Source organism: Hemicordylus capensis, chromosome 3 (assembly GCF_027244095.1).
Source record: "Hemicordylus capensis ecotype Gifberg chromosome 3, rHemCap1.1.pri, whole genome shotgun sequence".
Lineage (NCBI taxonomy): Eukaryota > Metazoa > Chordata > Lepidosauria > Squamata > Cordylidae > Hemicordylus > Hemicordylus capensis.
Genome location: NC_069659.1, coordinates 311660501 through 311684780, shown reverse-complemented (window position 1 = coordinate 311684780; position 24280 = coordinate 311660501). Strand labels below are relative to the sequence as shown.

The 24280-nt window shown below is 43.0% G+C and overlaps 2 protein-coding genes and 1 long non-coding RNA gene across 20 annotated transcripts in view; 1 reads left to right on the top strand and 2 right to left on the bottom strand.

Annotated features, from left to right (window-relative positions):
* AGFG1 (ArfGAP with FG repeats 1) overlaps positions 1-4575 on the bottom strand; it is a 50356-nt gene extending 45781 nt beyond the window's left edge. For 5 of the 17 annotated variants that reach the window (XM_053306710.1, XM_053306711.1, XM_053306719.1 and 2 more), the window contains exon 1: positions 3971-4572. In XM_053306710.1, coding sequence (XP_053162685.1) covers positions 3971-4137 — 167 coding nt within the window. In that variant the 5' untranslated portion in view covers positions 4138-4572. Of the gene's footprint in view, positions 1-3970 lie in introns of all 17 variants that reach the window. The other 12 variants (XM_053306707.1, XM_053306708.1, XM_053306712.1 and 9 more) reach the window with 6 other exon arrangements.
* On the top strand, positions 3759-14406 carry LOC128349781 (uncharacterized). Its single transcript, XR_008318991.1, has 2 exons — positions 3759-3988; positions 14284-14406. It is a non-coding gene; the product is annotated as an uncharacterized LOC128349781 (long non-coding RNA).
* On the bottom strand, positions 14080-20663 carry MRPL44 (mitochondrial ribosomal protein L44). Of its 2 annotated transcripts, none has more exons than XM_053306726.1 (4): positions 20371-20663; positions 18125-18593; positions 17121-17299; positions 14080-14405 (listed from the first exon to the last, which is right to left on the bottom strand). In XM_053306726.1, exons 1-4 carry the CDS (start codon positions 20475-20477, stop codon positions 14237-14239), a joined length of 924 nt encoding a protein of 307 aa, XP_053162701.1. In that variant the 5' UTR covers positions 20478-20663; the 3' UTR covers positions 14080-14236. The 2 variants fall into 2 exon arrangements, with proteins under 2 accessions (XP_053162701.1, XP_053162700.1); XM_053306725.1 differs by lacking the exon at positions 20371-20663 and adding an exon at positions 20161-20364.
* Positions 20664-24280: the final 3617 nt, after the last annotated feature.

Genomic DNA, 24280 nt, shown 5'->3' with positions numbered 1-24280 from the left:
TCAGCAGCACCCATGCAACCAAATGTAGTGTAAAAAATTGATCCGAAGAGTCTAAGACAAAGATGCCTGCATTAAGAGGAACCTTTACAAATCTCTTAAGGTACACCTCTATATAAAGAGGTGCAGGCAGGATTAGTGCCTCCAAGGAAACAATAAAATGAGTAACGTTACTCCATATGCACTTTAAACAAAAGTAAAAACATGATTGTTTAATAACATGAGTAGCTGCCACTGACAGCAAGTATTCCACATGAATATATACATTTATCCATATTCATAACATTAAAAACACTACTGATTGAAAGTGACAAATTCCTTGAAATAACTAAATACAGGAAATAGGATGAAACAGCACAACTTTGGTTATCTTAATTGTCCTTAGTAGAGCAATCTTATGTTTGAAGTTCCATAAAAACCATGGCATTGCATTCCATACACAATTATTATTGAGATACCTAAGTACTGACAAAAAATTATACAATCCAGATATGCCAAGAAGGTGAACTTCAAACAAGAAATGGTACACTTTCTACTAGGCCTGTGTGCATTCAGAAAATTCTGATTTGACCCAACCTGATAATATCAGATTCAATGGGCTCTGGCAATATCAGATTGGATGGAGAATTTGAATCTGCATTCTGACCAATTCCGATTTCCCTCCACGGTGATCAACTGGGAAACTGAAGTATTTCGAAAATTAATTATGATATTTCAGAACTCCAACTTTACTGATACGATTTAAGAAACAAGAACCTGGATTCAGATTTCACTGGTTTTTACCATTTTGGGCAATTTTAGATAAAATCCGAATTTTCGAATCTGTAGAAAGTAGGCCTGTGCACATTCAATTACTAATCCACAGAGAAAAATCCAACGAAGGCAATTTTATTGCTACAATCCTATGAACATGTAGGATTAAATTCTAGTGGTGTGCACGGAACCACGGGGATGCGGTTTGATGCCGGGGGGGGGGTGTTCTTTCTTTTTTTCTTTTATTTTTATTTATTGTTAGATTTATATACCACCTTTCATTAAAAACAATCTCAAGGTAGTTTACAAAAGTTAAAAACATAAAATAAAAATGACAATAAAAATATTAAGTTAAAAATATAAAACCAATCTAATTTAAAATCTATAAAATACAAACATAAAAACTATACACAAGTAAAACACATAGAAGCAGGAATAAAAACACTCATGTAAAGGCCTGGATAAAAAGCCAAGATTTAACAAGCTTTCTAAAAACTGTGATGGAGTCCGAGGAGCAAACGGCCACTGGGAGAGCAGTCCAAAGTCTGGGGGCAGCAACAGAGAAGGCCCTGTCCCGAGTGCACGACAGTCGAGCCTCCCTCATTGTCGGCACCCGGAGCAGAGCTCTCTCAGATGACCTTGTCAAGTGGGCAGCAACTCTTGGGAGCAGGCAGTCCCTCAAGTATCCTGGGCCCAAACCGTTAAGGGCTTTAAAGGTCAAAAACAGCACCTTGAATTGGACCCAGAAACAAACTGGTAGCCAGTGCAGCTCGTTCAGAATGGGTGTAATGTTCTCCTATTGGGCAGCTCCAGATAAAACCCTAGCTGCCGCGTTTTGCACTAGCTCCAGTTTCTGGATATTCTTCAAGGGCAGCCCCACGTAGACCGTGTTACAGTAATCCAGCCATGACGTGACTAAGGCATGGGTAACTGTGGCCAGATCTGCCTTCTCAAGAAAGGGACGCAGCTGGCGCACTAGCCGAAGCCATGCAAAGGCACCCCTGGCCACTGCCTCCACCTGAGCTTCCAAAAGCAGAGCTGGGTCCAGTAGTACCCCCAAGCTGCATACTTGCTCCTTCAAGGGGAGTGCAACCCCATCCAGAACCCTCCTCTTTCTTTAAGGGTGGGGGCGGATGCATTTCCCCCGCCGGTGCTCGGTTTTTTGCAAAGTTTTTGAGGCGGCTGTGTACCTCCCTGCTGCCCTTGCCCCCGTTCTTGGCTGGGCATGACACACGTGTGCTGGGCGTACACGCAGGCGATACTTCTGGCCACTTCCAGCCAGGAATGGGGGCAGGGGCGGCAGGGAGGTATGCTGCTGCTCCAAAAACTTTGCAAAAAAAAAAAAAAAGAGCACCAGCAGGAGAAGTGCTGCGGGGGGGGGGGGTTTAAGTGCACCCTCTCCCGCCCTTAAAGAACCCCCCCCCCCGGCGTCAAACCTTCAAGCTTTTGAACTGGTTCGGAGGCATCTACAATGGCCTCCGGACCAGTTCACGCATATCCCTACTAAATTCCATGGAACACAGGATTTACACTGAGTAAACCCTATGATAAAATTTTGTTTAATAAATTCAGCACTTTCCTATAGATTTTAGCAGCTAAAGCATATAATACAATTGATGATGAAGATACTGTTTTATGTCCATCACTGCTTTCCATAACTATTCTAAGAGGCCAAGATCATGAACTAATTTGCTTCGTTTTCTACTATCAGTTTAGCTATCAAATAAAATTAAAATGGTTCTACTGTTGATTTTGAAGAATTCAGTGACTTCAGAAAACTGCTAGAGTTTAAAAACACTATAAACACAAACCACCAGTGTTTACTGTGGCTGCCAGCTGCTCTCTACGTTCTCAAATGCAGGCCATTCCGAGCCTTCCTATTCAAGATCTTTTAAATAAATTGAACCTAGTACCTCTTATACAAAGCACATGTTTCATCATCATGAATTTTAATCCAGAGTAGACCAAAGCTTTTCTGATCCACATGATTACTGTATACTCTGTTTAGAAGAGCATGTGTCACAGGTGACTGAATTAGAATGGCCACAGATAACACCACATTCTAAAACAAAACGGATCTAGAAGTAAAGATAGAAAGGAAGTCTAGCATATGTTCTAGGTCAACTTCTTCACAAACAACTAGGGACAATCCAAACTCTTTCCAATCATTTGCATGACAATATTAACTAGCCTAGGAGAACATACGGAAACAGTATATTGAACTCAAAAATAGGGGTTAACAAGTAATCATTAATCTGCTTCCTGTTGTAAGCCCTCAAGGTAAACTAAATATTTAACAAGATGAGGAAATGGAGATACAATGAAGGAGCGAACAAGCTACGGCAAAATGAAAGAATGGGTAGGTCAGCGGGAGGAGTAACAAGCCTAACTAGAAGCTGGTTTGCAGAAAGCCCTTTGACAAGCTCTCCTCACCTCTTTAACAAAGGTGAGCTCTCCTCACCTCTTTGTTCCATATGGGCACTGCCTACTTGTCTACTTCTAGATCACACGTGCTTAAGAGACCGTCACAAAAGTTCAGACCAAGTTTGTCTTCCTGTTCTTCTAAACAGCACTCAGTTTTGCACAATCCACTTCATCAGCACACTCAACGAGCTTTTTGGGGGGGTGGGGGGGGTGGTAAGACGCCCCAGTTTTCGTTACTGGAATTCTACTCACTGGAAGAAACAAACGTCCTCCCTCTCCACAGAATTCAGCCGAATGTTACAAATGCTAGAAAAATCCTCATGGCCCAGGTCATCTACACACACCTCAAGTATCCCCCCCGCTCGCTATTCCAGACTCAGCGTCTGCAGCCTCTTTTCAGCACCCCACCCCTCACGCCCACCCAGCCATTGTGCCATGGCCCCAAATCAAATCACCCTGGGAAGCACGAATCAGCATCCTCCTTCAGCCTCATGCATTCCCCCTAGCCAGCCCCGTGCATGCCGCTCTTCCCTCGGCAAAAGAGGTGGAAGCCCCTCCACATACTGATTTGCCTTTCAGAACTTCTACCGGGTCCCCCCTAACCCGCCCACCACCCTACCTGGCCCAGGCAATGGTCCCTTTCGGAATAGACAGAGGGGTCTCCTCCCTCTTCTCCCCCCCCCCGCCCCGCCCCGCACACCGCCTGTCTGAGGCGCTCAACGGCTTCCCCTCCCGCCGGGAGACCAACGCCTCCTCTCTCTGGTCTCTCTCCACTCTGCTCTCCTCCTCAACTCACAGGATGCCGGAGCAGGAGGTACACACGAAGCTGCCCACCGTCATGTCGGTGTAGGTGGGGCCGCGCTGGTCGCAGTCGAAGCACTTGCGGTTGGGTGGCAGGCTGCTCATCTCCCGCAGCAGCTTCAGGTGCTTCTCCTCCTGCTTCCGCTTGGCGCTCGCCGCCATGGCTGCCGCCGGTGGAGGAGCGAGCCGGGCCCCGGCCCTCTCACGCCGACCGGGCAGCAGGAGGAGAGAGGGAGGCGCGGGGGAGCCTGAGCGGGGGAGGCTGGTACCGTCCCGCCTGAGGCGCGGCAGGAGGAAGTCAAGGAGGGCGGCGCAGGCGAGGACGAGGCGAGGCAAGGCAAGGCCTGGGCCCGTGCCCGGCGCGCGCGCGCGCACCCCCAGACCAACTGACGAAGAACGGAAGGGGTGGGAAAGGCAGGGCAGGGAAGAATGGGGTCGGCGGAGCCGGGCCCGGGGCGGCTGAATGACGAGCCGAGCCGGAACCCTGCGCGACACCTTTCCCACAGTCAACGAGGAGAGGAGCGCCGCGGGCTCGGCGAAAACCCGGGCTCGTGCCTCCGAGGGCGTCGAGCAGCGCCCCCTTTTGCCCGGGAGGATTCCCGGAGAGCCGCGCGGTGAAGTTCCCTCCTTTTACCTAGTGTGACCCGGGCGCCGCGAGTGCGGGGGAGAGCAAGCACCGAGCAGGTGTACGGTCGTAGGCAGGGCGGGATTAAGCTAGTGTGGGGCCTGTAGCATATGTTATGAAGGGCCCCAAATTAAAAAAAATGCACATAAATATTGAAACAGAAATTATTTACTATTATTTAAATTATTTAAAGTAATTCAATTTTTTCATTTGCCTAGTGCCCCCCCCCCGCAAACACCCCATGCCTCCACTCAGCTGAGCCAGCCAGTCAACAAACTTTGCAAAACAACCCCCCCCCCCCCACACACACACTTTTGTGACTCCTGACCGTGGGTTCTCCTTTGGAGTTATTTTCACAAAGAGAAAGGGGGTGAATGAACTCTGAATGTTTAAATTAAAAGGTTCTCAGGAATTCTGTACTTTAAGAAATCTGAACCTATTAGCAATTTTGGCACACAACAGTGGATGCTTGATTCCAGTGTGTGCAGAACATATTGGATCCCAGCAGCCATCACATTAAAAGGGCCGTTTGACAATATTAAGAATATATGTTTAATCTCTTGTGCAAGCCTGACAGGAAAGCAGATGTATATTTAAAATAGTTGATGAATTGCAAATGAATGTGATTATGATGAGGTGCATTAGCAACTTCCATGAAAACAGAAGTATCCAAAAGACAATCTTTTGGCAGGAGGCACAGCCTCTTTCAATCTAAATTACACTAACATGCTTAATATTAAAAGGAGGAAATGCACAAATCATTCAGTGCAACCCTAAGCATGTTTACTCAGAAGTAAGTCCCACTGAACTCAATGAGCCTTACTCTCTAGTCAGTGTGTTTAGGTTTGCAGCCTCCATTTATCTTTGGACAATTTTAACGGGCATCCCAATGTAAAAGCTAATGAAGTTGGCAACGCAGCAGTAGTTGTTTCAGTTCTAGAGGAGAGGAAAGGAGCTCATCTTAAATTTGGCAGTTCCTTGAAAAGCAATGATCACAAATTCCCTCCCAACAGCACTAGATACTAAAGGAGGATATAAGTTACCTTACCCAACAAGACCATAATATAATCTCCCCAGGGGCGTAGCCAGAGGAGAGGGGGCCCGTGTTCATCCCTCTCTCTGGCGGCCCCTCAGAGTGAGGGAAATAATGAAGAAAATAGGGAGGGGTGGATCTGGAGGGCCCTCAGGAGCTGGGGGCCTGTGTTCTTTGAACCCTTTCTCTCAATTATAGCTATGCCCCTGAATCTCCCTCCAAACTCCCCTCAATTGATCCACTAAACTTTGAGACTCCTCTTGCCATGCATCTGAGTTACTTCCGGCTTTCTTTTTCCTCTTAAAGGTACACGTTCTCATTGTTTATCTTTACCCTCTCTCAGTCAGTCGGAAAACACTGGCAACATTCAACTAGCATCTTCTTTAGCTTCCTTTCTTCCGCCCGGCATTAATAGTTAGTTGTTTTTTAATCTAAACTGCTTTTATTTATTTTACTCTCTCTGTGTATGTTTTTAAAAACTTTTACAGTTTAAACAAATAAGGACCAACTCCCTGGCGATTAAGTTATCTTTGAGAGCCCTTTGCAAGCTATCTGTTCCTATAGTTGTTCTTACTACTACCTCCCATGCTGCTTAACATAATAGATAACCCAATCAACACCATGGTGCCAGGAAGACCTTGCTTAAACGCCCTCGAGCAAGGCTAGCGATGCTGGAGATCAGAATGGGCAGCAGCAGGCCATGAGGAGAGTCAGCAGAGAGCACCAAATAGAGAGCAGAAAGAAGGGGCAGACATTCAAGCCAGGTGTGCGGGGCCCTAGAAAACGCGGGGCCTGTAGCAAATGCTACATTTGCTACTATGTTAATCTAGCCCTGGTCGTAGGGCTCTGACGGAGGGTGGGGGGGAGAAAGGCGAGAAAGGTTCACCATGATATAGACCAGCGAGAGGATACATCAGTAACAGTTGGAGTCGGGGTGGTGATGGCCCATGCAGGACCGTGAAAAAGGTTGTTTGGGGACACAAGAGAATAACAGACTGAAAAATCTATGCTTTGAAAATACCAGCTCTACAAACAAAGATCCTCCAATGCACAGAGTTCCTCTAACATGAGGGAAAGAAGCAGTAGAGAAGTTCCGAGCTGAGTCTGTCTTTTGCCTTTTGCCCTCTCTCTCTCATGGTTTTCTCACACAGGGCGATTGGTCTTGACTGTGGGCAGCTTCAATGGCACTTTTATGCTACATCTCTCTCTTGGCTTTGAGTGTAATGCCCTTATTTAAAGCAACCTGGAGAAGCAATAAAGTTCCATGGCCACAATTTGACATTGTTAACGTAATTTAGTTTGATAGGCTTGAGCGCACTTAACTCTCTGTTGGATTGTGGCCTATATATATTTGTTATCCTATATAATAAAAGGCTAAGTGAGTGGCCGTGGCTTTGGAACGTTGGGGATCTGCGTCCCTGCCTCCCTGGGCTGTTCTGGGCCTGCGCGAAGCGCAGGCCCAGAAGAGCCCAAGGGACACAGGACCTCAGACACCAGTGTCCCACAGCCACGGGCGGCCATTAGCCGGTGTGTGGCGGCGGGGGAAAGTGGCCGAGGCGGCGGCGGAGCCGCCGCCTCAGCCATGAGCTGCGGCACGGCGAGAGGAGGCCGAGGCAACCAGAAGCAGCCGCCCTGAAAAAGGCGAGGGCAATGGCGGCGGGGGAACACCGAGACGGGGGAAGCTGGGCGAGGTGGCGGCGAAGCCGCCAACGAGGCCCCCGCCCGCTCACAGCCGTCGCCGCCGCCTGCTCACCCGCCCTCCCAGCTGCCCAAAATGAAGCTGGGCGAGGTGGCGGCGAAGCCACCAACGAGGCTCCCACCCGCTCACAGCCGCCGCCGCCTGCTCACCCGCCCTCCCAGCTGCCCAAAATCACCTTCCCCGCTCCCCCCCAAAAAAGATTAAGGGCCAAAATGGCCCATGAGACGGTCGCCGCCCCCGCTTATCGCCCTCCCAGCTGTTGAAGACCACCTTACCCGCTCCAGCCCGAGGGAAAAGCGAGGAGCTCACCAGCAGAGCTCCTCTCTGTGCTAAGTCACTGCTCAAACTGCCGCTATGGACGCAAAGGACGCCTATTGCGTCCATTGCGACAGTATAGGCAGCAGCTTAACACAGAGAATAGCTCTGTTTCCGAGTTCCTCTCTTCTCCTTCGGGCTGGAGCGGGTAAGGTGGGCTCCGGCAGCTGGGTGCGCGGGAGGGCGATAGGCGGGGGCGGCCACCTTCTCATGGGCCATTTTGGCCGTTATTCATCCCCCCCCCCAAAAAAAGTAAAAGCAAAATAAGGAAGAACAAAAACAGAGAACAACAACAAAACAAAAAACAAAAAGAGAGAGGGGACAAGGGGGGGGGGAAGAGACAGAAAGAGAGAGAGAGAGACAGAAAAGACGGGATAGAAAGCTAGCGCCCGTTATCATAACGGGCTTAAAAATACTAGTATATTGTATAAAATGCATGTTCCAGAAAGTCACAGGACTGCAGCTAATCTGCTTTAAAATGGGATTTTGGGAGACACACATTAGTATCTCAGTCTGTCCTGGTGAGAACACAAGTCTGGTCAGCCCTTTTCAGACATTATTTGAACCTACAGAGAAGGATGGAACACATGAACACACACACTCCACGTTCCTGACTTCCATGTGTTCATTAGAAGGTTGGGTGACCATATAAATGCTGAGAGCAAGAAGAACTCTGTTGATTCTGCTCAGCACTTTCGGTATATTCAATTAATATCTCCATAATTGCTATAGTTTTTATATTACTTAATAACCTGTAAAGCTCCTTATAATTATCCTCATTCCTTCTCACAACCACCATCTGAATACTATTAGTAGACTATTTCCCTTTACAGATGGGTTCCTGTTTTCTGATTGCTGAATTGGTTGCCAATGAAAATGTAAAATATTTCCAACCAGTGCAATTAAAGATCTAACTGTCCACAGATCTTGCATTGCTAGGAGTCTGAGATGTACAGAATACATTTTATAGATATGCTAAGCCGCTTATAGTTCTACTTTCTACAGCATGGTGGTTTGATGAGTAAGTGAAGTGTATTTTACATACAGTTTGTCCTAATGTGATTGAATGTACATTCTCAAGGTAATAGTAATACAGTTAATGTATGCTAAATACATCATGGGATTTAATCATTTATCCTAAATTCATATGCATTACATATATCCATTTGAAAGCTCAGATTTTGACTGTTCATACCTATGCATTACATTGAAACAAGATCAAATGGGGCAACCTCATACTGTATTCTGTTGAATTAAAGCAGTAGCTTTGGGAATATGATGTAAAGGTGTGCCTCAGCCAGAGGTGTGCCTCAGCCAAATCCCATGATGTAAAGGCAAGCAGCTCCATCACACCAAAGCTAGGATCTAAGTCTCACCTCACCACTTGCATTCCTGTGGTAGCCAGCATCCAGTTTTTTATTCCAGGCCATCCACAGAGACTATGGCTCAGTCGCTTTCTCCTCATAGATTCTCTGAGATAGATAATTAATATCCCTATTTTACAGGCTGGAGAACTGAGTCTGAAATTGACTAAGATACCTAGCAAGTCCACAGCTGAGCTGGGTTTTAAAGCTTCCCACTCAAGCCCAAAACTCTGCTTCTAGTGGAGCCAATTTTACTGTTTCATGACTGATTTTAATTGAAATATGCTATGGCATGTACATACTGTATATTATATCAAAGCTTAATGTAGTTATCCCCCCTCATAATATGACATTGTCCTGAGTTTCTATATGTTGAAGGTGTCTGATTGTGTATATTACTATATTATTAACAGCTACTTTAACAACTATTTTTTTACTTGCTTGTTACTCATATGTGATTATATCATACTGTTACTCATGTTATCCTCATATTTGTCCACATTATGTTGCATACAAAAATTAGTCTCAATCTTACACACATTGAACATATGTGTGTGTGTGCGCACACACTTTTTCTAGCTGTGTATATTATCTTAATAAGGAGCTTACAACAAACCTGTAAAGCATGCCATTGCAAATATTATCCTTGTATTACAAATTAGGGTGCAGGGCTGAGACTAAGGGAAAAAGTGACTTGTCTAAGGCCACCTGGTGAATTATTGGATGGGATCTGAAGCAGGAAGTTCAAAAATTGCCACAGATAAAGTTTGAAAAAGCATGGGAGGATCATTATAGGAATAAAGCATTCTCTGAGAGTTTGGCTTTATGAATGACTATTTCCATTGTTAAAAGATCTAAACTGCCCTGTATTATTATTTTTCCTTAATGGAGATTTATTTTACCTATCTTGATGGGTTAAAAGCTCTCTGTAGCTGCTTTCAATATTCACTTTAAGAAGCTAATTCAAGAAGTTTTACTGCTACAAATATATTCCATTTTAATTTAAAATAAACAGGATGTAAAAGCATGCTTGGCTGGGGTGAATGTTTTTGAAAGCTATGATCAGCTCTCATTTTCATTTCTAAATCTCTATTTGCAGGAAGAAAATCTCTTTTGCATTCTATTGAAATGTGTGATCTTGCATAACTGCCAATCATTTTAGTGGGTTTATATAGGAGAAATTCCTGGTGGATTTTTAAGCCCTATTTCTGCAAATCAGCTCACAACAAGCAAGATCTTAGGAAACTGCCATACACTGAGTCAGACCATTGGTCTATCTAGCTCAGTCTTCACAGACTGGCAGTGGCTTTTACAAGGTTGCAGGCAGGAATCTCTCTCAGCCGTATCTTGGAGAAGCCAGGGAAGGAACTTGAAACCTTCTGCTCTTCCCAGAGCGGCTATATCCCCTGAGGGGAATATCTTGCAGTGCTCACACATTAAGTCTCCCATTCATATGCAACCAGGGCAACCCTGCTTAGCTATGGGGACAAGTCATGCTTGCTACCACAAGACCAGCTCTCCTCTCCATGCTCTCTTGCTCATACAGACATCAAGAAGGAACTGTGATTGAAACTGGGTGGAGCCTTACTTTACATAATTGTGGTACGGCCCAGTGTGGCCCAGTGGACAGAACACAGAATTTGGACTTCGACATAAAACTTGAACATAAAGCAAAAACATAAATAAAATTCTCAGCCATGAATTCACTGGGTGATCATGAGGATACCACAGTCTCAGTTTTAGCTCAATAAGTGAGCGAATGTCTTGTAGGTATGTAGATTCAAATCCTAAAACAGCACAAAGGAATGCAGAACACAATACAAAGGTTAACATGTGTTTATGATGGCCTGTTACCCAATTCCATTAATGCCAAAAATGTCAGATGATTTTAGCAGACATTTTGATATTTTCCAAAATGGATTTTAGAAATAATGGAAGTGGATAGCTCTAGGGATTGCAGTAATGGACTGTATTGATTTGGGGGGACACAAACGTATTAAAAGCTGCTTTTCTTGCTTTTTTCATTCTTGGTTATATGAGACAGTATATGTGGTTGGATAAATTATTCACGTTGTTGTGACATGTATTCTGACGATAGAATCACTTGTAGCTCTCTACACAAATCCTTCTAGTTTGAATGGTTCAGATTGAGATTCTCAGTTTAGCTGCCATATCTGACAACTTGGAGTGCATTTGCCAGGTTGGGCCCCAACAAGAAGAGGCACAAAGTAAATAATCCTTATCTACCCTTTGTTGTACCATGAACAAGTTGTATCATGTGTAAGGGTGGGGTGGTGATTGTTGCCAATTAGCCCCTTCTACTGCAGCCAGCCCATCACTTGCCATCATGTTCTGGAGGGACCTCCAAGAGCAATTTTCAGAGAGTTTCAGAAGAGAAGAGTCAGCCCCCCCCGCCCCAAAAAGCCCTCTTATTACAGTAGGAACTTATCCGTTCACAGTACAGCTTTGGATTCAACTGCCAATTGCCCTGAGGACTGCAGAACAGAAAGGACGTGCCGTAAGGTTAAGGGCTGCCGGGTTTTGCATTTACATGAATTGTATCTGCTGCCAACTGCCTTGAGATTCATTTGATCAAAAGATGGGGTCTACCCCTCAAAAAAAGATGCATACAGAAGACAGCTTCCATACATAACCGTAGCTGAATAAGGAATCATGTATTAAAATTGGGGCTGTACACACAATCTAAAGTATGCGCTACATACATGTTGCTTATCTTTTGAAAGTTAACTACATACTAGTTTCTTTTCTTGAAAGTGGGCTCTAGTACTTTTACAAGCTTGTACACAGGCACTAAAAACTGCTTCCATGAACATTGTGGATATATATGTTCTTATGGAAAATTACTGTTTATCAGTGGACAGATATTTCACCTGAAAATTATTTTCTTTTATGTCAATAGATACAGGAAGCCTGAGGCCTGACAGGTAGTTTTTATGCATACTTGATTATCCACCCCTCCCCCCGAGAGTTGTGTGCTTTTGAGCATTTCCATTTTCTGATTTAAGACTCCATTTTTTAGTTTGGGTCTTGTGCTCTAGTTTTTGAAGCGAAGCATGTTTTTAAGGGCCTACTCCTACACAACTCCTTTGAAAGTTCTATTGAAATCAATAGGATATACTTTTAAGGGTGTGCAGCATCAAGGTGCCATCCTCATTGCAGTAATATCTTAAGCAGAATCCTGCCTGTTTTAGTGAAGAACCTTTCTCCATTCTCTTGAAGCATGCATGTACCTTTGTTCTTATTGGAAATCTGCTTTGATTGTATATGCATGCATGGTTGCAAAAAGGATTGTTTTACATCACACAATTCAAGCAACTCTGAGGGTCACTTTTAATTCCATAGGGCTGCAGGACTACACAGGAAAGGTTTTTTGGTTGTGTTTTAAGTATTTGTAATATTTACCCCTAATGTTAACTTTCTTTTCCCACTTTTTCTGCACTGCACCATTTATTTCAACACAATCACAAATCTCTCTGAATGCCTATTAACTCTTCTTTCTGCATATCCCATAGCATGTTACTCCTCCCCCCACCTTTTTTTTTTTGCATCTCTTTTCCCCCCAGGTTCTGGCAGCTACAGATCTCTCTGCACATTAGGCCTTTTCCTCAGTATTCTCCCCAGAAATCTGTTGTTCTTTTCTCTCTGCACCCCATAGAACTCACTATCTTCTGAACTCAAACTCTTTCCCCTGTACCACACAGTTCTTTCTGCATCCCCATCTGTTAGTCCCTTTTCTTTGCCTCACTTAATATGTCTCTGCATCCCATCTTTTGGTCACTCACCCCTGCCCCTTTCTCCATTCAATCTTATCCCCAGAGTTTAGTAGTAACAGAATACTAGACTTTCACTCTCCCAGAAATTCACATTCTGGGGGAATCTTCAGCACAGGTGAGCTAGGAAGCATGCTAACTGTTTGTCACAGGCTAGAAAAGCTAGTGCCAGGTCCATCACACATCTCTTAATCCAGGGAGAGTTGGAAGAAGATTATAGCTAAACAGACATTTTCTCATCTTTCCTCCCCATGTTTTGAAGGTCTGGGGTTAACCTTAGCTATCCCCAGAAAGAGTTGGGAAAGGACTGTAAACAAGTTAGTTCAGAGTAACTTACAGAGTTTCATATTCTACCACAGAGTAAAATTAAGGAGTAAATATGCATGAGAATGTCTCATAATGTATTAGGAATTCCTCCAGAGACCATAAACAGGGGACTGCAATCAGCCATTAAGCTTTAAGTTGTGCAAGCCTGCTTCGCATAAGTCTCAGTGGACATGAGAGAAAAATTAAGGCTGCAGTTCGAAACAAATTTACCAGGGAGAAAGTCCCACTTGCTACCATGAGATTTACTTCTGCATAAACATGCACAGGATGTCGCTGCAAGTGGCAGACTAAGTAATGATAAGTAGCATCTAGACCTTTAGTGGAGAGTTGCTCCATTGGTTAGTTCTGCTCACACAAGGACCTTTTGTATGACACAACTGTTCTTCCATTAAGAAAGGGGCTTCTGCCATTCTGCTAAAGGACTAGATGTATTTTGGGCTCATTATGGGACAGAAATTCCCATGTATAATTACATTAATTTTTATTCCATGATATGAATGGAATACCATTCATGATATGAATGGATATGAAACATTGAAAGTTACACTGAAATTTTGTATTTCAGACTTCTACCTCATTAGAGTATGCTTTTTTCAGTTTATGTAACACAAGGTCCAACTGAGCTTAAACATATATTATGTGAAATGTCTGAGAGTGATTTTATTATTAATGTCTTTACTGTACAATTCTATACATGTTTAGTTAGAAGTAAACAAGTTCAAGAGAACTCCAATTTCTATTGAATAGAACTGCAATACCACTTGTGATATTGCAGTTATGAATAGGACTGCAATACCACCTGCTCAGCTTTCTCAAGGCTCACAAATAGCAATTGTTTAATATTTCTAAAATGTTGTGTCAAGCTTTTTTAGGCCAAATGACCACATAAACTATAGTATGCACTATTTTACCAAAGGACTGCTCTCTAAAATGAGGCTATGAAGCAGGAATTTTTACCAGCAAGAGATTTATTTGCAGTTGAGGAAGTGTGTAAATGTGTTTTCAGAATCCACATTTCACAGTAATTCACTCATTAAATGTTGCTTCATGAAATGCATCATTACTTGGAACAGAGTTTTTGTACACAGAAGGAATGACCATTTCTGCCTAACTGCTACTAATAGCATTTTCTGCTCTCTGCTTCTCTTTTAAAGAATAATCCCAAGGTCGCCTGTTCTCAGTGAACTCATAAAGTTTCCGCAAGGCTACACGGGCAGCTTCTTCTTCAGCAGCCAATATTGTTTCGCCAGTACCTTCAGCCAAAAGCTTCTTATCACTGGAAATAAAGACAGGAAATAATTTTATGGGAAGGCTTGATTATCACTGAGCAACCTGCAATACATAGACATCATCAACACATTCCTTTTATGTGAGAATTTAAGGCCATGTAATGAACTAGTCAACTTAGATATTGTACTTTATAAGAGTCACAGTAAATTTCAGTGGCTTATTGGAGTGTAACCTGTTTGATGTGATGGGGTGTGTACATGCGTATTATTTTGAGATCTAGACGTTCTCTGACCACAGAGAGAACCACATTTCTTCAGGTTAAAGATAAGTGTGCCGTCGAGGCGGTGCTGACTCCTGGCGACCACAGAGCCCTGTGGTTGTCTTTCGGAGAATACAGGAGGGGTTTACCATTGCCATCTCCCGCACAGTAAGAGATGATACCTTTCAGCATCTTCCTATATCGCTGCTGGCTGATACAGGCGTTTCCCATAGTCTGGGAAACATACCAGTGGGGATTTGAACAGGCAACCTCATGCTTGCTAGGCAAATCATTTCCCGCTGCATCATTAGGTGGCTATTTCTTCAGGTTACTTAAGCAAAATATATACGTAAAAAAATCACACTGGTATACAGTAATTAAATTTTACAGCTTTCCACACACTATTTTCTACAGAGAAAGTAGACCATGTGGTAAAACTGCTTCTGGACATATCATTTCAGACTCCAGGTGTCAATGGTATATTACTGCACCCGCCACAGCCCCAAACTCCCTACACCTAGAAAATCGGCATGTTATTTATTGCATTTATATTCTACCCTTCCACCAAGAGCCTTAGAGTATAATATATAGTTCACAATCTTATGTGGTTAGACTGAGAGAGAATGACTGTCCCAAGGCTACCTTGTAAGCTTCATGGCTGAGTGGTCATTTGAACCTTCTCAGTCCCAGCCCAATACTCTAAACACTATCTCACAAGGCTGGAATAGCTAGTTTTTAATTCATAGAGAGGGCTTAAAAAAAATTGGAGAAACATTCCATCATCTACCTCCAGTTTAAGATGCACTTCCCTGAATGCTTTTCCAATTCAACATAGTAGAGGAAAAGCTACATACACGTTAGGTGCATTTTTGTGTGTGTACGTAAGTATTATAGAAGTGAGGTGCTCACTCCTATAGAAACAAAGCACATGGATTGCATTTGTTAGTATTTAAAACTAACTTAAAAAAACAAAAACCACCATAATTTCACAGACATTCATAATTTGAACTCTTTATTGACCTTCAGGAAAGCCCTTAAGACTTATCTGTTTGGACTGGCCTTCCAGGGTTTTAAATTGTTGTAGGGTTGTTTTTTAAAATATACTGGGGGTTTTCTTTTGTTTTTAGAGTTTAGTTGTTTTTAACTGATTGTTTTATGGTATTTTAAATTTTTTGTTTTTATTGGTGATTGATTTTTAACTGTTTTTGTTTTGTTTGTGAACTGCCCTTAGCCGAATTGGGTAGCGCGGTATAAAAATCCAATCAATCAATCAATCAAACAAACAAAACAAAACACACCAACCACCAAAATAGGAGCAGTCATCTGGCTATCATGCTTAAAGGAATTTGCTCAGTGCACAAGAATTCCGGACTCAAAACAATGAATTACAAGACTGATCAAGATCTAACAAATTCTGAGTGAAGTTCAAGTATCTGACGGGGAACAACCAACACTGATGCTTACATAAGCTAGCACTGAATTTGCAAGATGACTCCTAAAGTCAAGGAAAAGACAAGAAGAGAAAGGTCAGGGAGTACCAATGAGCAGCCATGAAGGTAAAGGAGGGAGTAATGGAACTGAAGTGAGGTAAAGTTAGGATAATAGCTTCCCCTCACCCTGAAGATTGAAATCCATCAGATTAACTCAGAGGCTGTCATAGCAATTCCAAAGGCTCATTTTGACATAATTTCTAACTTCACATTTAAATGGACAAAAGGATACCTAAGAGAGATCTCCTTATGTCAGATAATTTAGATGAGAATTTGACACCCATATCTTGGAAAGCGAACAAGCTGGAAGTTTCATTGATAGTCAACTCGTAATTCATTTAAGATGCATCTCAGACTTTGTAAAAATGTGGAGTAATATAAAAGCCCAGAGCTGACAGTCTTATTGAGTATGTGTAGAGGAGTAGGGTTCTGTGTCCTCTGTCCACTAGGACCACTTGTCCTGGTGGTTATGTGTAGGCATTACATTTGAATTGTGCTTACGTACACATTTTAAAAAGCTAGTGGTCAACATCCAGACTAACAGAGAATGCAGTGAACAAAGTGGGGCCAAGTGCAAGACGACTGCATAGCTGTGTGAAGTCAGGGATTTTTGGAATTGTGCTCTTGTGGAAAGGTTCCCTGAAAAATATACAAGGCCTGTTGCAGGTTGCACTTGTTTGTACAAGCACAACAATAATCTTGAACGTAAGCACCAGACATACCACAACTAGCTAGTACAACAGCCTTGCACTAATGTGACACATTTGCACAAGTGCTTAATTAGTTTGGATGTTGGACAACGTATGCAGACCTGAACTGTACAGTTGATTCTCAGATTTTACGTGAGTTGTTGTTTATACGCTTTGGGCTTTCCCATATTACATTTTTCACATGAACGCAATTCAAACATGATGCTCGCACATGTACAACCAGTGAGTCTGAAAGCAGAGCCTGTGGGCATATACAATGTATAACCATAAGATTGCCCAAACCAGCCCAAACTCTTACTAACCAATATAACCCAACGAAGTAGACAGGCAACGCAGTGCTGACTCCCGATTGTCTGATTAGTCTCGGTTCTGGAGCAGATATATTCCTCTTGGTCAATTCCTCCATCAGCAAGCCCATAGGGTTTACAATATTCCATATCTCAAACAGATCTTTTCCTATCAGTTGAGGAATGAAAAAGTCCTGAACATAAAAGAGGGAAAATATTAATAAATTGATCATTTGATTCCTGATATGCAAAGACAATGTTGTATCATAAATGTTGTATCATTCCAAATTTAGATAAGCAAATTGCATTATAATGAATACTGTGAAGAGTTTTGTTAGTTATTGTCTTTATTTTGTAATACGCAAATCGAAACTCTCAGAAGCTTGGAAGAGACACATGCTTGCACATTTAATACAGACATCTGGAAACAAATCATCAATCAACAATCATCTTTATTATATCACACTTTTTTTGCGTCTATCCTGTGCTGGTCTCAGACCATAATAAAGATGATTTGATTTGTTTCCAGATGTCTGTATTAAATGTGCAAGCATGTGTCTCTTCCAAGCTTCTGAGAGTTTCAAGGTATTACAAAGTAAAGAGAATAACTAACAAATCTCTTCTCAGTATTCTTTATAATGCAATTTGCTTATCTAAGTTTGGAATGATACAACATTTATGCAGACACCACCCTGGAGGAGGGCTGGTCATGGAGGTTAAATGATGATGAAAATCTGCCAAGATGAACAATTACAGGTGGTGGTTATTTTTTGGCACAGGATATAAACAGCCCTGCCTATAGGCTGCTTTAAGAACCGTTTCTTATTTAATCTCGCACATGGGTAAAAGCTAAACAATTAAAGAGAAGAGTTGCAATACACTATTGATGTTTGGGCAACGGGATGTAATTTATTATTCCTTACATATTATAATGGCAGGGAACGTTATAGCCTTGGATGGTTGCCAAAGAATATTAATTCTGCAATACACAAACAATGTTCAATTGTGCAATAACTTACCCTGACAAAGATCTCTGTTCTCAGTGGCCCACTGCTTTGAAGCAATGCTCCTATTACAGCAAAGAAAGTCTGCTGAAGCACATTAGGCGGCTCAGGAAATTCTGCACAGAGTGTCAAGTCCTGCAGAGACAGGTTCCTGGCTATATAAGACACCAATTCTTCACTAGTAAGATAGTCAACAAGAGCCTCAATGCCTGCAGGTGGCAGTTTTGGGTATGCCTCTTCAAAGCACTGTTTGAGGTAGGAATGTGCAAAAGAGGCCCCCTGCAGAGAAAGTTCATGGTTGTCCTTGAGATTAAGAGTAACTGCTTCTTTTTCTACTCCCAGTTCTTGCCGTCTGGCCTCTTCACATTTAATGTAACAACTATTAACAAAAGCAGTTTTGAGGATGTCCAATGAAAACTTCTCATGTAACCGGTGGTTAAACGCCTGTATTTCTGCATGGTAGTCCCAGTTAGGCTTCTCAGAACTAATAATAAGAAAGAAAGAAAATTATTGTTCAGTTTCTGGCAATTTAAGAAAGCCCTGAACCTGGTAAAGGCCTTAAGAATGTCTTATGAAGATTATAACAATTTTTTTGAGACAGAACAATAACTTCTTGTAGCAAGAACATTTTGAGAAGCATCCTCTGCTATTTACTGTCCATAAAAGGAGGATTATTAAAGGCTTCTGCTGGTTTTGCTATACTGTATAGTGCAATGTATATCACCCATTCCCTCCCTGCATGTCATGCTGTTTTTTCTAATTAACATCTGCAATCCTATTCTAACCAATCTCATGCAGAAGCAAGGCACACTGAAATTTGTTAGATCTGGAAATAAATCAGGATACTTCATCTTCAATCCTAAGCATAATTGCAAGTACTATCAAACTCAGTGAGGTTTACTTCTAAGCAAGCATCTTTGAGACTAGACTGCTTGAATTCTAGTAACCACTATAGATAGCTTTGGTATTCTGGATACTTTTATGGTTGCCAAGTGACCTGTAGTCCAAAGAACCTGCCTGCACTGTAAGGCCACTTCAAACATTAAAGATTTTATATGGAAAGCACTTTAGTAAAGGAACTAGAAACCCAACTAGGCCATCATACATACTTGATGTATGTATGTATCAGGTATTTCACACTAACTTTCCACACAGGAAATCTGTAACATGTGCAGGTCAGGCTACAATCCTATATACTTCTACCTGGGCATAAGACACACTGAACTACGGTTCTTACTTCCAAATAAACATGCATAGCATTGCAATGTCAGAAATCTAGAGATCTCCATAGAACCCTAAATGGGGAGGTTATGAAGCGACAGATACTCCCCCCTCCCGCCGGGTGCCCACCCTTATGCCCTAGCCTTCATTCAGGACACTCTTGGGTGCTCAACATCAGCTGTACTCCAAGTTTTCTTTTTTTTAGACAAAGGCTTTTCAAAACTGTATATGTCACTTTGAAAGGAGAATATACATTTTTTAATCAAATGGCAGCCTCGTTTGAGACTCCCAACTGTAAAATACTCCTCTTTGTCTCTAGCTTGTCAGAGGACATTAATGATAGAGTATCCGTCCCTTACTGTAAGCAGCTCAGAGCAGAATGCAAGCTCCCCACCCCCATGTGTGTGCGTGGGGTGGGCTGGGGCTAAAAGCCACCCAGCGACCTTCAAGGCTGGCGGGGCCGGAACATTTGAACCTGGGTCCTCCTGCTCCTAGTTCGACACTCTAACCACCACGAATCAGCCTACTTCGCATCAGCACCCCTTCCCTGCATTCAGTTTCCAGCGATATGACTCGCTTTGCAAGCTCCCAAACCGTCAGAATGTTAGGCTGGGGAAACCTGCCCGACGCGAAGCATTTAGGGCTACCAACACCTTTCCCAGGACAAACACCTCGAATCCCAGAGCCATTCCCTGCCCCTCTCTTTCGTTAGCAAATGCGGCAACCCCCATTAGCAGACAACCGAAGCGAAGCGAATGCTCCCTGAAGGTAACCTGGGAGGAGCAGAGCCCTCCTCCAACCAGGACAGAAAAAAGAAGGCTGCTTCTCACCGGCGCCTCGGGGGCTCCAGCCGTCGTTGCTGCTCCACATAAGCGCGGACCCAGCGCTTGTTATCTCGCCGGGGCTGAGGGCGAAGCACAGCGGGGGCAGCCAGAAGGCGGGAGGAACCCTCGAGGAACAGTGACCGCAGCACGGCAGACGCCATTGCATTGAACGGAGTCAGGCAGGGCAGGGGACTCGGTGCAGCAGCGCCACCTCACCGTCTCGAAACATGCGCCACTTTCTTTCTGGCCCGGGCAATTAGGTTCCGTCTCTGACTGAAAGAAAGCGGCCGGGCAAGTCGTCCGTTTGAAATCAACGGTTGCATTCACAGATTTGTCTTTGCAAACAATGGAGAGAAGGAGAAACTGCACCGTACAGCGGCAGAAAACAGAAACGAGCGTCCTTTGTTCATACTGAGCATGCTCAATTGTACCGGAAACAAAAATCTGAAAGAGACTTCTGAGAAAGTTACTGTTACACCGACCGAAAGACGAGATCAGGATTCAGCGCACTTTCAGCCGCCTTTCCCCGCACTTTCAGCACCCCGTCATTAACACGTCCTTCGGCTGGTGCAAGATCATTTTCTCACATAGAATTCTCTGTCACATTTTGGTTGCTCCTTCCAGGACTGCTTGTCCAAGAGCGATTCAGACGAATGCCCCCCTCACGCGATGAATGTTCCCTGGCAGGTCTGCTTCAGCAGGTTAAACATTCATAATACGTGGGTCTTTCTCTCTTTTGCATGCCTGCCCGTTGTCCCCTAGTTTAAGTGCGTTTTAAAATGGCTCGTGTGTGTTGCTTTTGCAGTTTCAAAAGAAGTGAGTTTACATTTTTCAAAAAGCTTTTGTAGATTTGAGATTATCACTTCCAAGCTACTTTCAAATTTTGTTCCTGATAACTCTGATAAGCATTTTAATCAACTCTCAGATTACTCCTCTAGATTATTACTCCTGTATTAGGCTTTCTTTCGGATTTATGCTTGGGATTCTAAGGACTATCTTCAAGGGTGGCGTTTCAAAAAACAAACCAGGAAGTGTTCTGACAAGAAGTGACTCAGCCGTTTCTCCAGACTTTGGAGCCCTTTGCTAAAAGCATGTATTTTCAAAAAACACATTGGGTCGAGTTAGACTATATTTTTCTGGCCCACATGCTTAAAAGGGGGATGCGCCCCGAGCAGGCCTGCCATGATGTCTTTCACAGGCTCTGATACCTTCAGGCTTTCTGGTACATTCCTTTAGAGTGTGTGTGCATTTCTGGAGGGAGATCAACCGAATCATCCCTCTACACACGTTCCAAATACGTTTAAACTAGTATTTGCAACATATATGTAAAGTAGCAGTTCAGGCCTATGCTGATAAGGTCCTGTTTTGGACAATGCTGTACCATGGAAGCTTGAACGGAAAAGGAACAATAGACTAGAAACTGAACAAAATGAAGACAAAGGGAAAACCTAGCATTTTGCTGTGTACTATGAAATACTCTAGCAGAGAGGCCATACTTAGGTTAACATTGCTTGAAGAAAGCGCTTCCAAGCAAGAGAACGACACGGTTGGTACCATTTAGCCAAGGAGTGCTTGGCAGCTAATAAATCTTGGGGTTACAGGTCTTGGAATGTATGTGAGGAGGAGACTGGAAGTCCCCTTCCACCTGCGCCTTGTCATGTTGGTATACTCTTATGTGGGTATTTTTTGAATTTGGGTTTGGGAGGAGAGGAAGACCTGCTACCTAGTCACAGTAAAGGTGTGCCATCAAGTCGGTGTCAACTCTTGGCAACCACAGAGCCCTATGGTTGTCTTTGGTAGAATACAGGAGGGGTTTACCATTGCCTCCTCCTGCGCAGTATGAGATGATGCTTTTCAGCATCTTCCTATATCACTGCTGCCAAATATAGGTGTTTCCAGCAGGGATTCTAAATGGCAACCTCTTGCTCACTAGGCAAGTCCTTTCCCTGCTGCGCCATTAGGTGGCTTCTCCTAGTCAGAGTCACCTTTCAGAATTTCTCCATTGATTCCTAGGGGCAGCTCTCACTTCTGCCCCAGTGGAGAAAGTCTCTATGGAAAGCAGCCGCACATGTCAGTCTAGTGATTACAAGTCCACAGTCTGAAAGGAACACAAATCATAGAGCAAGAAAGGAACCTTCCAACTCAGTTGCAACTGCAGATGACAGTGCCACCTATTGACTAAATGTATGCTTCCCACTCTGAGATCCACATGCAAAAGCCCATGTAAGTACACGCAGCCCAAGGCACAATTATATCTGCAGTGCATTGCTTATAATTGAGCAGTTCATGGAAAAGGCAGCAGGCATCTCTTGATGCAGCTTGAAATCTGCATCCTTACACAGTGCCACAAGTTGTTGCACATGACTGATTGAATATAACTAGAACATATATATCCTGCTCTTCCTCTGAGGAGTGGGCTGAGCCTGAGAAAAGACAGATGGTCACAGAGAGAGTAGGATGCCAAAAGATCAAGTGAATGAAAGAGATACCCCATAAGATATAGTACTATGCAGAGCACAAATCAATACAAAATCTACGCAATGTGGGTAAAGCATGCTCCCACCAAGGCACTGATGAATAGTGTAAATGGGCACTTAAAAAAAAAAGAGAGACAATTATTTTGTGAAGTGATCTGCAGTGTCCACCAAATTAGTTTCACAGTGTCAGATTTACAACTGAAAGTCAGCAGGTTCAGGCTGGAGTTGCTCTTTGAAAGTTTTTGTAGTCTTTAAGGTGACCCTGGCCTAGACTATGTTGTTTTTACCATGGGGAATCACTTTAACATACTTCTCCACGTGAAATCCATGATGTAAATACAGTAGCACTTGGCTGACACCATCCTATAAGAAGTCACTGAATAAAAAAGAAAGGGGGAAATGGTCATATAGCTTACAGTATGCTCCCAAATGCATAGAAACCATGCACTCTGCCTTGTCTTCACTTCCTAAGCTGGTTCTGTGTGTGTTTGGTTAAGCATCCTGTCTCCTGTCCAAATTGGAATACTTATTAAGAGAAGCTCACACTTGTCCTTGCTGTTTGCTTCTACTTTCTCACAGTTTGATGGGTTTTATTCAAGCTAGCTAAATTTATATCCCATTGTTTCTGAAAGGCTCAGAGTGGTTTACAACGTTTTGTTTTTTTAATGACTACTAGTTTCTGCAGGTTAGCTTTCCTGTATAGATCTTATTCCATTTTTAATAGCTACAAACAATGGCTGCAGAGAATAACTGATAAGACTTCCAAACTAAGAATCACTTCATATACTGTTAAGTTGCTGAGCATTCTAGGACTAAAATAAAAGCTTTCCTTTTGAGGATAAACATAACCCATAACCCTCTGGGCTCCTTTGAGGAAGAGCGGGATATAAATGTAAAAATAAAATATCTGCACTACATCAACTCTGTCACAATATATATTAACTTTATAATAAATCAGAGTGAAAGGGTCTGTGTAGTCCTTCCTGGTCACACTATTAGATTATTTTTGGTGCCTTTCACTTTAAAACTGAACAAGTAAATGGGAAACTTATTTAAGCAAACTTCATTCCTAATGCTTTCATGAAGCCATTTAGCTTATCTAGTATTTTTACCATGTTTACCATATTTTACCACGTTTACCATATTTTCCCAAATATTTGGGAAGAACTTTATTTTTCACAATAAACATACTTTTCCAATTTCTTATTTCATAGCACACTGTCGAAAGAGGTAGAAGCTTTCAAATCAAATTGAAAGCATGCATCAATGGGATACAGTATGGAACAGCATCCAGATGAACTCTGTCATCACATAAGAATTGTTTGCTCATGCAACGGTTAGGGGGTGATTTTCACCAGTCCCCTCTGCTGCCCCCCAATACACCCCGAGAGTCCCTGGGGACTCCCATTGTGTAAGTGAAACATTTTTACATGAGAGTAACAGTCTGGATGCTGGCCAAAGTTTGTACAAATGGTTGAACCGAATGGAAGTTCATGACCAAGCAAGAAAATATATCCTTAGTTACGAGGCAATGATTTAAGATGCAGTGGAAGTCCCTTTGTATCTTCAAATAAAAATGGATGAGTGAGCCTATCTGATGAACTTAAGGTACAGTTAATTGTAAAATTAAAAAAAATTAAAAACACTGC